The 18,645-nt window shown below is 42.3% G+C and overlaps 1 protein-coding gene across 3 annotated transcripts in view; it reads left to right on the top strand.

The window, feature by feature from the left end:
- The window catches only part of CACNA1I (calcium voltage-gated channel subunit alpha1 I), a 279,689-nt gene that overhangs the window by 250,687 nt on the left and 10,357 nt on the right, over nt 1-18,645 (top strand). For 2 of the 3 annotated variants that reach the window (XM_088652075.1, XM_035128273.3), the window contains 8 exons: nt 205-338; nt 1,903-1,973; nt 8,623-8,701; nt 9,810-9,931; nt 10,861-11,181; nt 11,757-11,903; nt 16,859-16,972; nt 17,764-17,929. In XM_088652075.1, coding sequence (XP_088508201.1) covers nt 205-338; nt 1,903-1,973; nt 8,623-8,701; nt 9,810-9,931; nt 10,861-11,181; nt 11,757-11,903; nt 16,859-16,972; nt 17,764-17,929 — 1,154 coding nt within the window. Of the gene's footprint in view, nt 1-204; nt 339-1,902; nt 1,974-8,622; nt 8,702-9,809; nt 9,932-10,860; nt 11,182-11,756; nt 11,904-16,858; nt 16,979-17,763; nt 17,930-18,645 lie in introns of all 3 variants that reach the window. The other variant, XM_088652074.1, reaches the window with a different exon arrangement.

Raw genomic sequence — 18,645 nt, 5'->3', positions numbered from 1 at the left:
AAAGGATGTCCGTTTACTTAATTGGTGTGCTCATTTATTTAATTAGCAAACAGAGATTTGTATGTTTTGTTCCGTTTTTTTAAAAAAATGGAACCTTTGATAAGTACAGCATTGCAAATAACTTGTTGATAAGCTGTGCCTAGTTTGAAAGTGTGTCATTTATGAAAATTGTCAAAGGAATAAATTGATTCCCGTCTCTTAAAGGTGGAACCAACTGGACCTGGCCATTGTTCTGCTCTCAGTCATGGGCATCACACTTGAGGAGATTGAAATAAATGCTGCCCTTCCCATCAACCCCACCATCATCCGTATCATGAGAGTGCTGCGTATTGCCCGAGGTGAGCTACATAGGGAGCTACAGAGCACGGACTGACCAATAGGCATGTTTCAAGAAGGACAAGAAAGGGTTGTGGCTCAGTGGTAGAGCATATGAAGGCACCCCCAACAAGGTCGAGAAAGACTCCTTGCCTGAAAGCCTGGAGAGCCATGTCCAGTCAGTAGACAGTATTGAGCTAGAATTCAGGGACGTCCAACTCCCAATAGTCTGCGATCTACTCACAGTATAAAAAAAAACCTGGCAGTGATCTACCGTACTCATTGTCATAAAAAGACTGGCAGTGATCTCCCCAAAGTTGTGGAGCTTGAGATTTTTGTAATAAGCAAATGTTGTGGAGCTTGAGCTTTTTTTAATAAGCCAAAGTTGTTGAGCTTTTATTTAGGAAGCCAAAGTTGGGTTCCCCCCCCCTTCTTTTTTGTAAGGAGATTACTGAGGGGCCAGAGATCAACCATGATCTACCAGGAACACCCTGTGATCTACCAGTAGATCGCGATCTACCTGTTGGACATGCCTGAGCTAGATGTACCAATGGTTTTCCTATAGTCCTATGTTCCTAATGTATACGTAGGAGAGTAGACTGGGGAAGACTAAGCAACTTGGAATCTCTGTGCTAAATCACATGTTGGGCCTCACATGCCCCTGATGCTTGTGAAATTTGTCATCTTCTGTGTGCGTGCAAGAGCCACACAGATCCAGTCATTCTGGCATCTTTCTCCTACCATGTTTATCCAATGTTCAGCATGCGTAGAAGGGCTCTTCTTAACAATATGTAGGTTTCCAGTGCTCTGAATTTTCCACAGAACTATGAACTTGAGCAGAGCTGCTTTCTCACGTGATGACAACTGAGTAACACCCAGCTAACTGGGCCTTTGTCAAACATACTGCCAGACATTCACATGTATCTGTGCAAGTGATGGTGCCAGAGTTCAGAACTGGGGATGTTTAGAGCATGAATTTCCTCATGTATGGGCTAATTATGACTTGAGACAAATGTCTCCATAACCCAGGACCCTATAGTAATTAGTGTGGGGACCTATTCCCTCTGACATTTACCTGGTGACACCCAAATGAATGAGAAGTTTGGCTGTGCTGCTGCAACCTTTGTTAGGCTGCACAGGACCACTGAGAATGCCAAGGGCACTGGTGCCGCAATTTTGGTCCTTGGTAAGAATCCTCTGAATTCTGGTACCCAAGAGAGTATGCTCATCTATATAGTGGCAAGGGCACCATAATTACTGGGAACTATCATTTCCCAGGGGGAGATGGAAAATAGCAGCAGGGTAGATTTCTATAGCATTGTGGGGACGGAGAAAGAGCTACTTAGAAAGGAAGTCAAGTGAGAGAAGTGGAAGATGTCAGGCACAGAGGAAACAGAAGGGGTTAAATGGAGAGGAGGCGGGTGGCTGAGAAAAAGAGACTGGGTGGTAGGGAGAAAAAGATGAGATGTTGGCAGGAGTGTTCTCTAATCAGACACATTAGGGAGAAAAACCAGCAACAGGACCATTGCTTGGTGTGCTGATCCTATGTGAAAAGCCACCCACTTTGCTTTTTCCCCCCCATGACAGTTTTGAAGCTCCTGAAGATGGCGACTGGGATGCGAGCATTACTGGACACCGTTGTGCAAGCACTGCCACAGGTAAATGAAGCTATTTGATTATGAGGTGGGCTGAGGCTGCCATTCCTGAGGGGAAAAGAAAGTAGGCTTTAGCTGCCAACAGCCCTAACAGCCCAACCCTAGGCTTATTTATTCAGAAGTAAATTCCGTTGCATTCAAGAGGACTTGCTCCCAAGTATGGGAGTGTAGAATTGTACAGCCCAAGGCTGAACTCCTAAACATTCTTATTGAGGAGTAAGCTCCACTAGGCACAGTGGGACTTCCTTCTGAGTAAGCCTTCCTGTGACTGCATTGTACATGTTACAAATTCTGAAATATTGAAAGCACAGGTATTTTATCTTCTGCCTTTTGGATTGGGAGGCGGGGTGGTATTGCCGCTCCCACATTCTTTTCTACAAATGAGATATCCGATACTTATTTTAAAAAGGAAGGTTAGAAGTCCAAGACGGATGAAGTGATATTTTCTACTGGCCAACTTTGTTGGTATATATGAATCTGGAAGTTTGTAAGTTTACTATCCAAAAATAATAAGACTTAAGATTCAAAAGATTCTAAAACAGTACGCTTGCAAACTTTTTTAGAGCTCTTAATCAGCAAATCGTGTTCTATTTTGTATCTTATATACACTTCTACCTGCCAGCTTTGTTTGGCAAATCATAGTGCTTTTGTGGGAGGCTGACATGCCTGCAACTCTCTCACCCATTGGTCAGCTGTGATCATTACCATTAGTCCAGATACTCTCACTGAATCACTACATGAGGCAGGAAGGAGACAGCAACAATTGTGTAAAAATAATGATAGTAACTCCAAATACCCATGACAGCAGAGAACCCTTGGATCAGCAGCGATCTGCTTCAGCACTGTGTAGATTGTAAGTTTCAATCACACTGATTCAGTAGGCTTGCCACTTGCCAAAAGGCTACAATTGCTCAGCTATGCTTCCGTCCATTAGCTCCACTCACTTTCATTTCACACTTCAGGAAAAGAAACAATATGCAGGTAATTAGCTCTTTATCCCCTTAGATACTTTTATCCCTTTTACCCTCATTGAACACAGTGCTTTTACACAGTGTTAAATGATCTTACTTCTATTTTCCTTCCTTCTTTCCTTCCTTTTTCTTTTTTTGTTTATCTCACTATGCCCTTGGCTGGATGTACTAACAGTGCATGCTTTTGATGCTCAAAGTAAATAATGCAAAAATGCAGAATTGTATTTAATTTGGCATCATTCCTTCTGATTTCACTATTCTCAGAACTGGAAATATTTTGGCAGGGACTGGTGTGTCAAAAGACACTGCCTATGGCCATTTTTGTTTTCAGGACCTTTGGCAATATCTACCACAACATTGTCAGACATTTTCCTCCAACCATAAGGGCTGAAAACCAGATTTTGAAAAATGAGATTTTTGGGGCCAGAATAGACCCTTCATGTTATATCACCTGGACAACCCATTTGAAATAGGGAAGACCATGTCCATTATTCAGTGAGGCAAACAAGATTGAGAGAACTGGCAAGGCAAGGAGGTCTTAGCCCTTTTCCTACCTCAGAAAGATGCTTCAGGCTGTTTCCTTCTCATCCCTGCCATGGGAGTTTAAGTGTGGCATAACACACTCTCGGATTGGGGGCAAGGGACACTTCAGTTCTTTACTTCCATTTGCTTTAGCTCATGTATGGAGTGAGAAAGTCTAGGTATGGTCAGTGGTCCCTGTATAGGAGGCCACTTTCAAACCTCATGTAGCCTGCCTTGAGTTCCATGATGGGAAAAGGCAAGACATAACATGTAATAAATAAATAGTCACCAAGTGTGGATGGGATCTGTGGCTGTTTTGAAGGCCAACTAGGAAGCTGCTGGGGAGCTAGAATGGTCCCCCAGATTGCCAATCATGCGTCTCACATGGCTAGACTATAGACCTTGCTCCTATTGGAGGCAGCATCTGCCACCAACTTAAATGCATGAGAGAGAGAAGATTGTTGATGGCTATTTGCCATGATGGCTCTGCTCAGCCTCCATAGTTAGAGGCAGCAATGCTTCTGAATACCAGTTGCAAGAAACCACAGGAAGGCCAAGTGCTGTTGTGCTCAGGTCCTGCTTACGGGTTTTCCACAGGCATCTAGCTGGCCACTGCAAGAACAGGATGTTGGACTAGATGGGCCATGGGCCTGATCCAGCAAGCTCTTCTGACATTCTCATGTTCTTAATTTACAAAAAGCACAAAACCTCCCCTCCTCTTTGAGCTCAAGTGCCAGAGGATGTTAAGAATGTTTAAACACTATGAGCAGCGGTTCCATTTTTTAAAAATGTAAATTGTTCCTTTCTCATTTCTCTTTTATTTTCGTGTAACTGTAAAGTGGGAGCACCAAATAAAAATAATGTGCATGATTTATTTATTAATTTTTAAAAAACAAAGACTAAAAATGGGCCTGACTAACTCTGTCTCTCGATCTTCCTTCTCCATTTTCCATTCTCCTATCGAATGCCTGATTATTTATCAAGACTCCTGTCCCATGAGAAATAATGCCTCCTCCATCTTTGCATGTAGTGAAATGTCACATGAAAGGCAGCAGCTGGATAGGGGGATTTGCATGACTTGCAAAAGGCAGCTGCTCAAGGGAAATACTCAGTATTGATGTTCCTACTGCCCACCACTCGATTCCCATGGGTATCAAGCAAACTGACAGAATTCCACTTGATGGAGGAGTGGCTTGGGAAACGGGGATTACACATACTCTTTGGTCCTTAGGAGATAATTGCTGAAGAATGAATAATGGCATCCAAGAGGTCTTACCGAAGCAGTTATCTTCTATCTTGTCTATTGGAAAAAAAAAAGAACAAGTGTTGTCTGTGGGTTGGTTATTTGATTATCTCTTTGTGTGAATGAGGTGAGCCTGAAACTTTATCTCGAATTGTTACACATGAGACTTGTGTGTGATATCACATTCTTGCCTCCAGTGCACTGCTATCTGATGCAACTTGTAGCAATTTTAATTGTACTCTGGATTACAACTCTATAATTCTGTGGAATCTTTGCCTTCTGTTTGCTGCTCTGCCTGTGCAAACAAGAATCCCTTGTTTTCTTACACTGAGAACATATACCCACCTTTTATCATGGTACAGAGGCTATGAGTCCCACATTTTAGATGTTCAGAGGGCAGCGTCACATTGTTCCTGGGGTGGAAAAATCCTTCAGTTGCTTAGAAGAAGTGATTGATTGATTGATTGAGTGAGTGAGTGAGTGAGTGTGTGTGTGAGAGAGAGAGATAGAAGGGGTGTGGCTCTGGACTCCACCCACTTCTTGCATGCAGCTGCTGACAGATTCTCCCCCACCCCCCAACCCAAAGAGTACAGCCTTCAGGAGGAAAAGGCTCATCAGTGGTGGTTTAAACCCCACTTGTGTGAAACTATTGCTCTGCATAAAAAATACTGAAGTTACCACATTGCGAAGTAGGGGGTTCAAAATCAGCTATATTTGTTTTTTGTTTTTACTATATATAACATTTAGCAGTAATCTGTCATTGAAATTATTAGGACATAGATGAGTGTTGCCAAGTCTCTGTCATCAAGGAGGGGATGCAACCAGCTTAAAGGAATACAAGCGAACAGCAGAGAACCTGCACAAGCGACGCTAACAAAAAAACCGCACATATTTTAAGTAAAATAGAAACATCGTCACCCAACCCCAACCCCACCCATCTCTCCCCCATCTACAGTACCTCTTTTCACCTTTCTTCCCAATGTATCAACAAATGAAACTGATTTGTAAAAATGTTACAAGAGACATTGCATATATCTTTGTAAATCAAGGAAATCTTTAATTTAAAAAAGGCATTCCTAACTACTGCCACCACTTGGGCATCCATGAGCATCACCAGGCAGTACATTTACTTTTTCCAGGTGAGTGCAACACTATCCAGAACAGGCACACATACTCCCTGGCTGTGGGTCCCTTGGACTGCCTACCATCATTGTCCTATCTTTTCAGGATTTAACTTCAGTTTGTTAATCTGCATCCAGATAATAACCGCATCCAAGTTAGGACTCTGACTGCTGGCGTTAGGTTTGGTGTTAGCCAGGGGCCATCAGCACATTGGTGACACTGCACTCCAGAATGACAAATGTTCTCTGCCTGTGGCTGCATTTGTTGTTGTTGTTTAGTCGTTTAGTCGTGTCCGACTCTTTGTGACCCCATGGACCATAGCACGCCAGGCACTCCTGTCTTCCACTGCCTCCCGCAGTTTGGTCAAACTCATGTTCGTAGCTTCGAGAACACTGTCCAACCATCTCGTCCTCTGTCGTCCCCTTCTCCTTGTGCCCTCCATCTTTCCCAACATCAGGGTCTTTTCCAGGGAGTCTTCTCTTCCCATGAGGTGGCCAAAGTCTTGGAGCCTCAGCTTCAGGATCTGTCCTTCCAGTGAGCACTCAGGGCTGATTTCCTTCAGAATGGATAGGTTTGATCTGCTTGCAGTCCATGGGACTCTCAAGAGTCTCCTCCAGCACCATAATTCAAAAGCATCAATTCTTCGGCGATCAGCCTTCTTTATAGCCCAGCTCTCACTTCCATTCATCACTACTGGGAAAACCATAGCTTTAACTATATGGACCTTTGTTGGCAAGGTGATATCTCTGCTTTTTAAGATGCTGTCTAGGTTTGTCATTGCTTTTCTCCCAAGAAGCAGGTGTCTTTTAATTTCGTGACTGCTGTCACCATCTGCAGTGATCATGGAACCCAAGAAAGTAAAATCTCTCACTGCCTCCATTTCTTCCCCTTCTATTTGCCAGGAGGTGATGGGACCAGTGGCCATGATCTTAGTTTTTTTTATGTTGAGCTTCAGACCATATTTTGCGCTCTCCTCTTTCACCCTCATTAAAAGGTTCTTTAATTCCTCCTATATGTGGCTGCATATAGATGTTTAAAAGCATTGGGGACAAGGTGGCACCTTACAGCATTCCAGGCCCAGGGAGTAGCATCCACCCAAGGCTACCCTCTGCACCTGCCTTCTCAGGCAGGATGAGAATCATTGCAAAACAGTGTCTTCAGGTTATCCACATCTGAAGGCATGTTTCCCTATCTGTAGAACTTGTGCTGCATTGTTCTTCAAGCACCGGCAAAGCCTAGAAAGCACAAAACTTTATTTCTTTAGAAGGCAGCTTCACTCTTTAGAAGGCAGCTTCATAATGTTGCATGAGGCTGCAAAGATTAAGCCATAGTGCATGGAGGGTTTCACTCGAGGCAGTAATAAAATTTTCAGCACTTAAGTGATTGGGTTGAGTTTCCATATTTTGCACACTGACTTCAGGGGACAATCAAATTATCCATAACATTATTATTCTCAAAGATCTATGAACTCTGGCAGAACAAGTACTTCAAAATTAAGTCCTTTCCATCCTGATAACCTTTTTGCTTTATGTCTTTCCTTTTTCCTCCTCTTGTTTTTCAGACACAATCTTAGCAAACCATGTAGTATTCAACCTTCCATGCTGTGAGCCAGGTGTACTACAGAAGTGTGGAATTGAAGTGCCTGATTTTGGCTGAGGAAGGGGTGGGCAGATAGGGAGTCTCCACTGATTGGGCATTTGCTGCCCAGCCTGGCCATGGCATGATCTCACCCCCCACCCCGCTCCCCTGTGTGGTCATGGGGAAATGCTCAGCACCTCACCGGGTTGCATCCTTAGCTGTTCAGGTACTCCATTAAAGGGGTCCAGGAAGGGGTGTTTTTGTCCAAGAGTCCACATGGGGGCTAATGGACCATAGCACCCTTCCTAGTGGTAGCCACGGCAGGATTGTACGGTAACACCTGGTGCATGTCAGGGGATAACCCCGTAGTCGGCACCCCCTCCCACTTAACAACCAGCAGACCAGCTGCTTGATATCAGATACATACCCAATGTCTTGGCATAAACAAACTTGCATCAGTAATCAATAAAAGTTGCAACCTATTTCAACCCAATATCAATGTCCTGTTTGTTATTTTGATGGGCCACTAACATCATGTGCCTGGGTATGTAATTGTGGTGCTCTCTGCTCCCTGCATCATACCTTGTTTGGAGGAACCCAGGAATCCTGACCTTCAGTCAGTCACACCTTCTGAGTCAAGTTCAGTTTGGGGAGAACAAGTAGAAGATGGGTGTGTTTTCTTGATGCTCTCTGTTGACATTTCAACTTCTGGTTCAAACTGTCCACTTCTGGTTAGACTGTTCATTTCCAAAGTGTTTTTAGTATACACCACAATTGAAATTGCCATCTTATGTTGAATCTGGTAGCATTTTTCAGACTCCCCAATTTTTCGCTGCGTATTTGTTAAGCCACCATTGGGGTTCTACAATTAGATGTCAGATTTGGCCATAATAATACGTGACTTAGTTACATCCCATTTGGACTACACTCTACATGAGGCTGCCATCATCCCTCCAATAAACTGAATACTGTAGAAGATTAACTGAATCATTTGTAAGAAGCACAAATGGCAGAGGTGTGTGTATGTTTTCTCCCATGCTACTCTAATGGGGATTGAGTGGTGATCACCCAAAATGGCAACTTTTGCACTTGCTGAACTTTCAAGCCCCACATTTAGGCAGCTCTGTATTCCCATAGGTCTCAGCTTGGTGACGCTTGTACCCTACGCATTAGTTTGGCTTGACTTTGGTTTGTATGTTTGATTTTTTTTTCTTAGGTGGGGAATCTTGGACTGCTCTTCATGCTCCTTTTTTTCATCTATGCTGCTCTAGGAGTGGAGCTCTTTGGGAAACTCAGTAAGTTTCTAGCACAGAGGTGGGTTACAAGATGCATGGAAGATTCCCATCATGCATTAGGGTTATTTTTTCCACTTTAACTAGCAATTAACAGAATTTCTGAGTATCTCCAAGAATCTACCATGACATGGAATTTCTCTTGCAAGGTTGGTTGCCCACAGTTAGTCTATTGGGTGGCCTTTGCTTTCCGTGCAGTTACCCCAGTGAATTGTTTTTTAAAAAATACCTCTGGGTATGCCCACTTGGGGCGATCAAGGACTATCTCAGCCCAACTTGACTGATGCCCAGGTGTGCCCAAATTGACCCAATCTGTTTTAGGATTTGGGCTTTGGTTGAATCCAGGGCACAACCCTACTTTCATATACAGAAAATGAGCTTGTATACATTATTCTATTATTGAAGAACAAATTATAGATGATTCCTGTACACACAGGAATCTTGGAGACATGACTGCTGATCCCAAAATGATGGATTGATAGATATTATTTATATATTTACCCACTTGCCATATACTGTGACCAGTCCTTTTGGAATTATTGGGCTGAAGCATGGAGTTCCTCAAAATTTAAGGTCTTGAGGATGCAACACTTGAACAACCATTAGATGAAGTTGTAGCTGTTATCACTAAGTGAATTAGAAATTCAGTCATTTACTTTGTCACTCCCGCTGACTCTAACATCTGGCTCCAATACATTTGCTGACTGAAGCTTATGCATCCTAATAGGCCATCAGTTTTAATGAGCAATGCAAAGACAGCATTTTTGCACAGTAGCATCCAGAAGTAATGTAGGAATATAGTTTGGATCTTCCAAATGTAATAATGGAAGACAGACATTTGGAAAGAAGCTTGACATAAAATATTGCAAGAACAAGATTTGTGTGTGTATGCATGTGTGTGTCCTGATAAATATGGGAACTCATCAGATTTTTGTCATTTTGGCCAGCCATTCCAGCTTGTTGGCCAGTAACAGTATGCAAAAGCTATTTTTATGTGGACTTGGATATAAAGTTACAATTAATATTACAAAGAACTGCTTTTTCATCTCTTGCCTTTCACTGTAATATAGCCAATGGTTCACTTTTTCTCCTATAAATCACTTCTTTCCAGTTTGCAACGACGAGAATCCCTGTGAGGGTATGAGCCGTCATGCCACCTTTGAGAACTTTGGGATGGCCTTCCTCACACTTTTCCAGGTCTCCACTGGTGATAACTGGAATGGAATCATGAAGGTAACTTGGGCCATTGTTGGAAATATGTCTTTGGTCCCAATGAATTACATCCTGAAATGGAAACAGACCGGCACTTATTAGAAGTTGTGTGTGAGAGAGTAGAGAAAGGAGTAGGATTGAATAATATTGCAGACATCTAATCTGTGGCTGGGTATAGAAGTGTTGGTGCTTCATGGGAGGGAGGAACCTGAACAGATCCCAGCTTGGGATATGTACTGAAATAAATAAGCCCTTCTCCAGCTGCCCCCACTAAGTGAGCTGCAGTTGCTGACTACTGTGGAAAGGGCCTTTTCAGTGGTGGCACCCTGGTTATGAAATGGCCACTCCAGAGATGCTCGCCTGGTGCCTTGCTTATATTCGTTTCAGTGCCAGGTGAAGACATTCTTATCTTCCTGGGTTTTTTAAGATCTTTGTACTTTTAATCCATTGAATCTTAGATCTGCCTTTAGTGGTGCTTTACACCTTCTGGTGTTTTACTTGCTGCCATTGACTTTTGTTGTTGTTTTATTGAGGACTGGTGGATGTCATTGCCATTTAATGTTTTATCGTAAGCAGTCTAGAAAACTGTGTCATTGGGTGGCATAGAAATCATGTAAGTAGATAGACAGACGGACGGCCCATTAGGAGTAAACTGGAACTGACATTTCATTGGCATGCTAGAAAAGGCTAGCCAACTCAACCAATTTCCTGTGATTCCAGGAAACTTTGGAATTAGAGAAGAGAGGAGAGTTCTGTGTCCAGAAGCTTGGCCTGTTAAAGGTGCCATCTTGCCATCTTTGTCTGTATACTTTGTCTGAGAGAGCAACCACATTTGCATTCAGCCTTTTCTCTCTTCTTTCTCTCTGTATGTGTATGTCTTTGTGGGGTTTCTGTTTGGTTTTCTTTGAGGGTGTTTTCTTCCTCATTTGTGGCCTAACGTGTTCCTCAAGGACACACTGCGTGAATGCACTCAGGACGACCGGAGCTGTCTCAGCAACCTGCAGTTCATCTCACCACTCTACTTTGTCAGCTTCGTGCTCACCGCCCAGTTTGTCCTCATCAATGTAGTAGTAGCTGTGCTTATGAAACACCTGGACGACAGCAACAAAGAAGCACAAGAGGACGCAGAAATGGATGCCGAGATTGAGCTGGAGATGGCCCATGGGCTCTGCCCCCTTAACTGTGGTTCATCGAGTGCTGGACACGATGGAGGAGGTGGGAGATTGGATCCTGGAAGACAGCTGTGCATGGCATGTTACTCTCCTGCACAGGTAGGTGACGGTGTTTGGTTGTTGTTGTTGTGTTGCTTAATTGCAAGACTTTGGCACATTGATGTGGGTAGGAGAAGGGCAGCTTAGGTGGTTGCAGATCCTGATGGTGGAAAAAGGTGTCTATAATGGCCGGCTGGCATTCAGTTCTTGGATGGGTGTTTGGACGAATTGGCAGTCACATGGAGCCAGAACTTGGAACAGCAAAGGGTGCTCTATAGAACTGAGACCAGAGTTCTTTGAGGAGTCCAAAACTGGAATGAAAAGGGATTTAAGTGCGTGAGTGGAGGTGTGTTAGCAAAGCACAGGGGCTACTGCAGGGCAAGGTTGAGGAACACTTGCAACCTTGGACAGGAAACTTCTGTGGTGCCACTCTACACATGGTCAGTTAGTCATATTAGTCCCTCTCTTTCACATCATCAATCAGGGCACATTCTGCCTACTTTACTTGCATTTTGTAAGACCATACAACCTCTTTTAGCCTTCTGGATAAATTCACACAGAAGAACACTGAAACAAACAAAAACTTGGAATTCTTAAAATTATTTCTCCCATCCTCCCCCTTTCTTGTCCCCTAGGAGAACTTATGGCTGGACAGTGTCTCTTTAATTATTAAGGACTCCTTCGACGGGGAGTTAATGATCATCGATAACCTATCGGGCTCCGTCTTCCATCATTACTCCTCGCCGGCCATGTGCGAGAAGTGTAACCATGACAAGCAAGAGGTAACCTGCGTGCGAGGATATGGGAGGGGGACCACCCCCACACGTGCAAAAACACACCCGCACACCCTGAGGCCTTTGAGATCTCCCTGGGATGGTCTCCTGGTGATAGGTGACTTAGACTTGAAGCTTTGAGTTTTGTTACTGAAGTGCGTTCTTGGAGTGAAGTCCTTGTCAGGAGGAAATGCATATTTGTATCAGCAGAAGGCTGAATGGACAAGCAGCTGGACCAATGAGGCTGGCAGAAAAGAATAGGTAGATAGAGCAAGGAGAAAGCATGGAGGCAGAGTTCAATTTTTCACTAGGAGAAAATAGGTTTGTGGGAGAAAGACAGTGCATTGTCTCACTGTTTTAGGTTCAGCTATCAGTTCATCAAAGCATTACCTGATCTACTCTTCAGTTCTCCATTTCAGCTGATGAGACTTAGGCATGTTGTTCAGTATTAAATATTTGCTGATATCTGCAGAGCAAAATTTCTCATGGAAGCGTAGTTCATAAGTAAAATCCATTTTGAAAACATGAGCTTTAAAGATATTGGTTAATCCACACTTTGTCTGTTCATCTTGTTGGCAAATGGCTTATTGTGGACCCTTTGGTGTATGGTTAAAATTGCTACTGGAAGACATAGAAAGAGGCTACAGCGGGAGAAATCAGACTTTGACTCTACATGTTAGCAACTGTTGTAGGTAGCTGCTACAGAAATGGTCAGGGAGATGTCAAGAAACTCATGTCATTTTTACAGGTAACATAACCATTCACTGTCATTTCTCTCCATTTAATGTAAATGTCTTAGTTGCATTGATTTCAATGAGTTGGAGAAGTCTTTGACCTGTGAACAAAGATTATCAGTAGTAGTTTACTATCCTATCTAAGAAGTCAGATTGGCTTCATATGAGAGTATGATTTTATATATATTTGAACAACACACTACACTTGTATCTTCTTGATCATTAGCGGCTGAAACTTTTGTTTTGTATTTAAAAAACACATTACAACAGGAGTTTTAAAAGTTGTAAAAACACCATAAAGTGAATAATCAAGTTTACAGAGAATCATAGAACTCAGTATCATAGGTCTGGATTCATTGAGCCCCTGAGACTGCAAACAGAAAATATGCCTGAGTTGCACAAACAAACCAGCAGTTGCCTGGGGGGTAGTAATATTTTTTTAAATGGTGAACCATCTGAGAACCCAAAAGCCTCCTAAAACATCCAGGTATCTGTAAGCCAAATTGAAATTTAATAGGACTTGTAAGGCATGTCTTGTTCCTAGACATGTTTAGTAAAGGTAAAGGGACCCCTGACCATTAGGTCCAGTCGTGACTGACTCTGAGGTTGCGCCGCTCATCTCGCGTTAATGGCCAAGGGAGCCGGCGTACAGCTTCCAGATCATGTGGCCAGCATGACAAAGCCGCTTCTGGCGAACCAGAGCAGCACACGGAAACACCGTTTACCTTCCCGCTGTAGCGGTTCCTATTTATCTACTTGCACTTTGACATGCTTTCGAACTGCTAGGTTGGCAGGAGCTGGGACTGAGCAACGGGAGCTCACTCCGTCACAGGGATTCGAACCGCCGACCTTCTGATCGGCAAGCCCTAAGATCAGTGGTTTAACCCACAGCGCCATGATTGTGCTATAAGTAGTGATGCTGACCTAGCAAAGTTCATAAGTGTCCCTTTAACTCTCAGCTACAATGTTTACTCCAGTGGATGCTTCAGAATGACCCAGAAGCTTACAATTAATGAACCACATCCATTAGGTTATTTTACCCTAGTAAGGAGCTTGACATAGTCCCAGAATCCGTGGATTAGATTTTCTGTTGCTCTGGGGCACCATCTGAAAACAAGGAACTGAACTAGGGAAGTCTGTGGATTCACAAATGCACAACCCATTCCTTCCATGTATTTCAACTATGCATAAAGGAAAAGGGCATGAAAATTACCAGGAAAGTGACATTTTATGCTCTGGAAACAGTCAGATGTAAATCTGAAATATACACCTGGCATTATTCCTGGGACCTGCTTGGCCATTCATACATTTTAAACCTGTATCTGACCACTTCCACATTAGAGATGCATATCGCTCCAGCCATTCCCCTGCAAACATACAAGTGTGATGTCAGGAATGGCTCTAAGCAAAGTTGGATGGGATCCTGATCAAGGGCAAAAATAGACTGGGAAGCTCTCCTGGGCAAGACACAAATTTGAAATGACTCAGAACTCCATAAGAGCAAAGTAGCGCTCTTGTGTCACTTCCATTTGTTTCAGAGTGACGGGCTGAATGGATTGTGCCCAAATCCCCCCTTTATGTTCTATAAGCCACTAGACTTTGCCAGCTAAATGAGCTGCATGGATGTTGGTGGCTATAGCATTTTTCATTTGCTGTGGTCAAAAGGCTGGGCATCTTGTAGGATTGATGCATGAAACCCTAGTTTTTTTATTATTATTTTAAGAAGCCCTGTTTACAATAGAATATTTTAATTATGATGTTTCCTTTTCATAGAATCACACTCAAATTATGTTGCATTTCAGTCCAATACATTTTTAAGATGATAAAAGATAATACAGTAAATAGAAAGAGAGAAATAACAGAAATTATTGCAGGATTTCTCCACCTTCAAATCAAACTGATATTTTAATTCTCAAAGCACTAAGAATTTTTTATTGTTCAAAACATATAAACATTTGAGAGTATAGCATGAAAATCCTAATTCTAGTTTTAAATAGATTTCTCCCAACAACTGTAATGTGTATAAATTGCAGTATTGAAATTATGTATTTCAGAAACTCACATTGTAAATAAATAGAAACAATATTTTTATTCCCACACCGTTAAAAAAAAAAGATAGGAAAAACATATGGGGATGTTGCAGTAACCATTTTCTTTTAAAAATAATATGTAAGTATTCTGTAGTCTAGGCTAGAATTTTAAAATGTAAGACATTTTCTCACCATACTATCATCATTGCTCCTTTCATGACATTAGTCTAATTTCATTATCTGTCTTTATGAGGTTTGCATATATCTAGCAATTTGTACTGGTGGCACATAGAATCATAGACTCATTGAGCATTTAATTGGCATCACATGATCTGTCAACACATAATGGAGAATTGAAGGTCTGAGTGGAACGTTTTTTTATCTTTGTGAATTTGTTAGGTGCTTTTTTTGTGCTGGATTTCAATGGAAAAGATTGTCACTTCTTGCAAAGCAGCAGTACAGCAAATATTAACTGTTCTAGCATTTGTAATCCCAGGGTATTTTTGAAAACCCACGAATCAGGAAGGGTTACTTTTACAGTCTTTTGCAGATGTAATATATCAATGTTCCCAGAGGTGCAGAGTTGAGGGTGTTTTGATATGAACTTCAGTTATGTGCGTGATAGTTGATGAAACTCATTAGATGAGCAGTTCAAACAAAGGCTGTGTTTCCTTTTTGTGTGTAGATATTGTGTGTAGATAGTTGTGTTGTGTGTTGACGTGGTGTAATTGTGGTTTTCCTTTCCTTTCTTTTCTTTTATCAATGTTTGGATCATTGGTGGTGGTTGTACTTGGTAAAAATTTACATTTTGCATAGCATTGGGCACAATCCAGCACGCAATGCATAAATCCCATTGGCACCGCAGGATTTAAGCACACAAGATGATGCACTGGATTGTGCCCACAATGCTCTAACCTGAGTAGTTCAGTAGATAGCTTCCATGGAAGTACCGTTGTGTTAGTGCTACGAAGATTGCCGTCATTGTGTCCTTTTGCTGGATTACATCATGATGGTGGATTACCTTTTTGGAAATCTACTTCGGGCATATCTTCCATTCATTCCCAATGAGGTATTGGTCTGAAGGAGTCCTAACATGGCACTGCCACTGATTCTGCTATACTTCCTGTCCAAAGCCATCAGCTCTCCATATCATCTTTTGTCACTATTTACAAACACAGCAGGCACACACAGTTCTACACAAACACAGGAAAGCAAAGACCTTGCCCGAGGAGCCCTGCAAACTAGGTCAAGATCACGGAGATGATACTCACCCAGAAAAGATCAAATGCCATACTAGATTAGTAGAAGTTCTCTAGAGGCCACTGCTGCCTTTTGAAAGCGAAGATAGCTACGTAGGCTGAATCAGAGGGAAAATAACGAGGAAAAACTAATCCAGTGAATGAAATGGGAGAAGATGGGGAGAAGATGTCAAAGTGTAAAGTTATGGTGGAAAGAAACAAGAGCTAAAGACACAGGAGCAAAGACGTGAAAACAAGGAAGATTCGCTTATAAAGTTTAATAAAAGCAACAAGTGGGAAAACAGGAGAGGGGAGTAGAATGAGAGCAGAGTGTAGGATGATTTATTTATTTTTTAGTTTCATCTTAGTATACTGGAATTAGAAAAAGGAAAAGAAGGGGGGGAAGCGGGGAATCCAGAAGGAAATAGCTGGAGGAGTTGCTCAACTGCATGATATTGATATGGATTGCATGAAACATGGTTATTGTTACTGGAATGAAGGCGTCCCTATTATCATCCTGTTTGACTGGGACAGGTTCTTCTATCCTCAAACAAGCGTGTCCTTGCCTCAGCTGGTCTCTGGGATAGGCTCTGTCTGGAGAATCCCGTTTTTCCTCCACTGGTATGGAATCAGTTGCATTCAGAATCATGGAGCCAAAATCGTTAGGGCTGAACAAAACACCTTCTCTCTCCATTCCAACCCAAGAAGATGTTGATAGTGAATGTACTGCAGCTAAAATGGTCCATGAGAAATGCCAGTGACTGCTTTGTTCTCTCTTTTTCTGTTCTTTTCTCTCCAGAAACAATTTATTTCATTGTATGCAGAATTGGGTTAGGACTCCATAAACCTCATGTGTGGTCTTCCTCCTTGTCATCGAACCATTTCTTAAAGCAATGTGACTGGTTGAGCAATAGAATCTATCTGTGATGTGTGATAGCTTTCCCCACCCCCTCTGACTGCAGGTTCAGCTGGCCGAAATGGAAGCCTTATCACTCAACTCTGATAAGTCTTCCATCCTGCTTGGGGACGATGGAGACAACAACAGTGTCGATCAGCCAAGCCCTAAGGAGGAGGAGGCCAAGGTAAAACTTTCCAAGAGTTTGTGTGGATATATCTGGGCTTCAGGCCAGATGAAAGTACTTCTTCATACAACACATAATTAAACTAGGAAACTTGCAGGAGGCTGTGATGGCCAACAAACTTAGTTGGATGGGAGACCTCCACTCCCTCCACCTTCTCATAGTAACTAAGGTATACAGGGACTTATACAACCCTTCCTTAAACTGAAGTGTCTTCCTGGGGTCTGGCATATGAGCACCTAGAGCAATAGAAAGAAGTGGCATATGTGTGACAGAAAACAAAGCTAGTAAGCTGTGCTTGTGTGACTAGGGCAAGTGGTGTGGGTTTCTAAGAGGAAATAGGTATAGAGAGGATATTGCAAATGTTCATACATTTCTTTTTCTGCTAGCTATAACTTATCTGAATGCAGATGATGCATATCGTAATCGGATATGGATGTGATTGATTGATTGATTGATTGATTGATTACCAGGTAGTGATCATTGTAGGATAAGTGTCAGTGCACTAGAGATGTTAAGGGGAGGCAAATTCCCAATGACAGGGTAGTTTAGGAAGATGAACTGTTTGATGAAAGTAGGAAATTATTATCCCTTTTGCTACCCACAAACTCAGTGGCAAATACCTCTTGCAACTGGGCTCTAGTGTCCCAAGCATATTCTGCAGGTATTTGAATACAGCTGCAAATGTTCTTATTAATCAAATAATGGATTTGACAATGGTTTTATTCTTCTTCTATTTTTTAGATAAATTTGAAATTTTATAAGGCAAACATCTTTCTTTTATCTAGGGTGGTGAAGACAGTCCTAACTCCACAGGGATTGGGGGTTTGGAGGAATGTCTCTTCCCTTTAACAAATATGGAAGCTTCTCCAAGTCCAGAAAGCTACTTATGTGAAGTGGAGAAAATCTCTTTCAGTCCAGCCCAGTCTTGGCTGAAGAACGAGAGCAACCCAGGTGGGCAATACTCTAGTGTTCCTTTGGACAATCCCATAGTGTCATGCAGAGATACCTTGCTCTTCCAAGGCCACTTTTTAATATATATATATTGTACTCAGCTACAGAAAGCTGACTACAAATGCATGCAGAGTTTCATCAATTCCAAATGGCATAGTTGGGAACAAATTAACTGATTTTCCCAATCCTCTCTCCCATTCCATCCATTTCCAAGGGGGGAAATGCCAATGTAATCCACTTCATCAGTTGTCAAGGACAAAATATCTCGCAAGATTGGCTGCATAAATCTAAGCGTATAAACTGTTTATTCCCTACATCATCTGTGAGCTGCACATCTTTTAACTTCAGTTTGCAAATTCAGCCTCCTGGCCTTAGCAATACTATTTGTTTTTTAATTCATTGTTTCATTTCTACGTTCCACTCTTTCTCCAATGACCTCAGGGCACCATACGTAGTATGTATTTCCCAACAGATCTATGCAACAGTTTAGGGTGAAAGAGAGTGACTCTTACAAGGTCACTTAGTGAGCTTTGTGGCAAAGAAGAGATTAGTCATCCTAGAATTGCCTCTGGCTTTCTCTCTTCTTTAAAGCCAAAAAGATTTCAAAGTAAAGCCAAGCCGTAAGTAAAGATTATTCCTGGACCATTGCCACAGTCTCTCATGCTGACACACCAGTGGGTACCGAATTAGGCCTTGTTCACATCACCAGCTCTGTT

Source organism: Zootoca vivipara, chromosome 9, assembly GCF_965207765.1.
Source record: "Zootoca vivipara chromosome 9, rZooViv2.hap1.1, whole genome shotgun sequence".
Classification (NCBI taxonomy): domain Eukaryota; kingdom Metazoa; phylum Chordata; class Lepidosauria; order Squamata; family Lacertidae; genus Zootoca; species Zootoca vivipara.
This window is presented reverse-complemented; position numbering and strand designations above follow the sequence as displayed.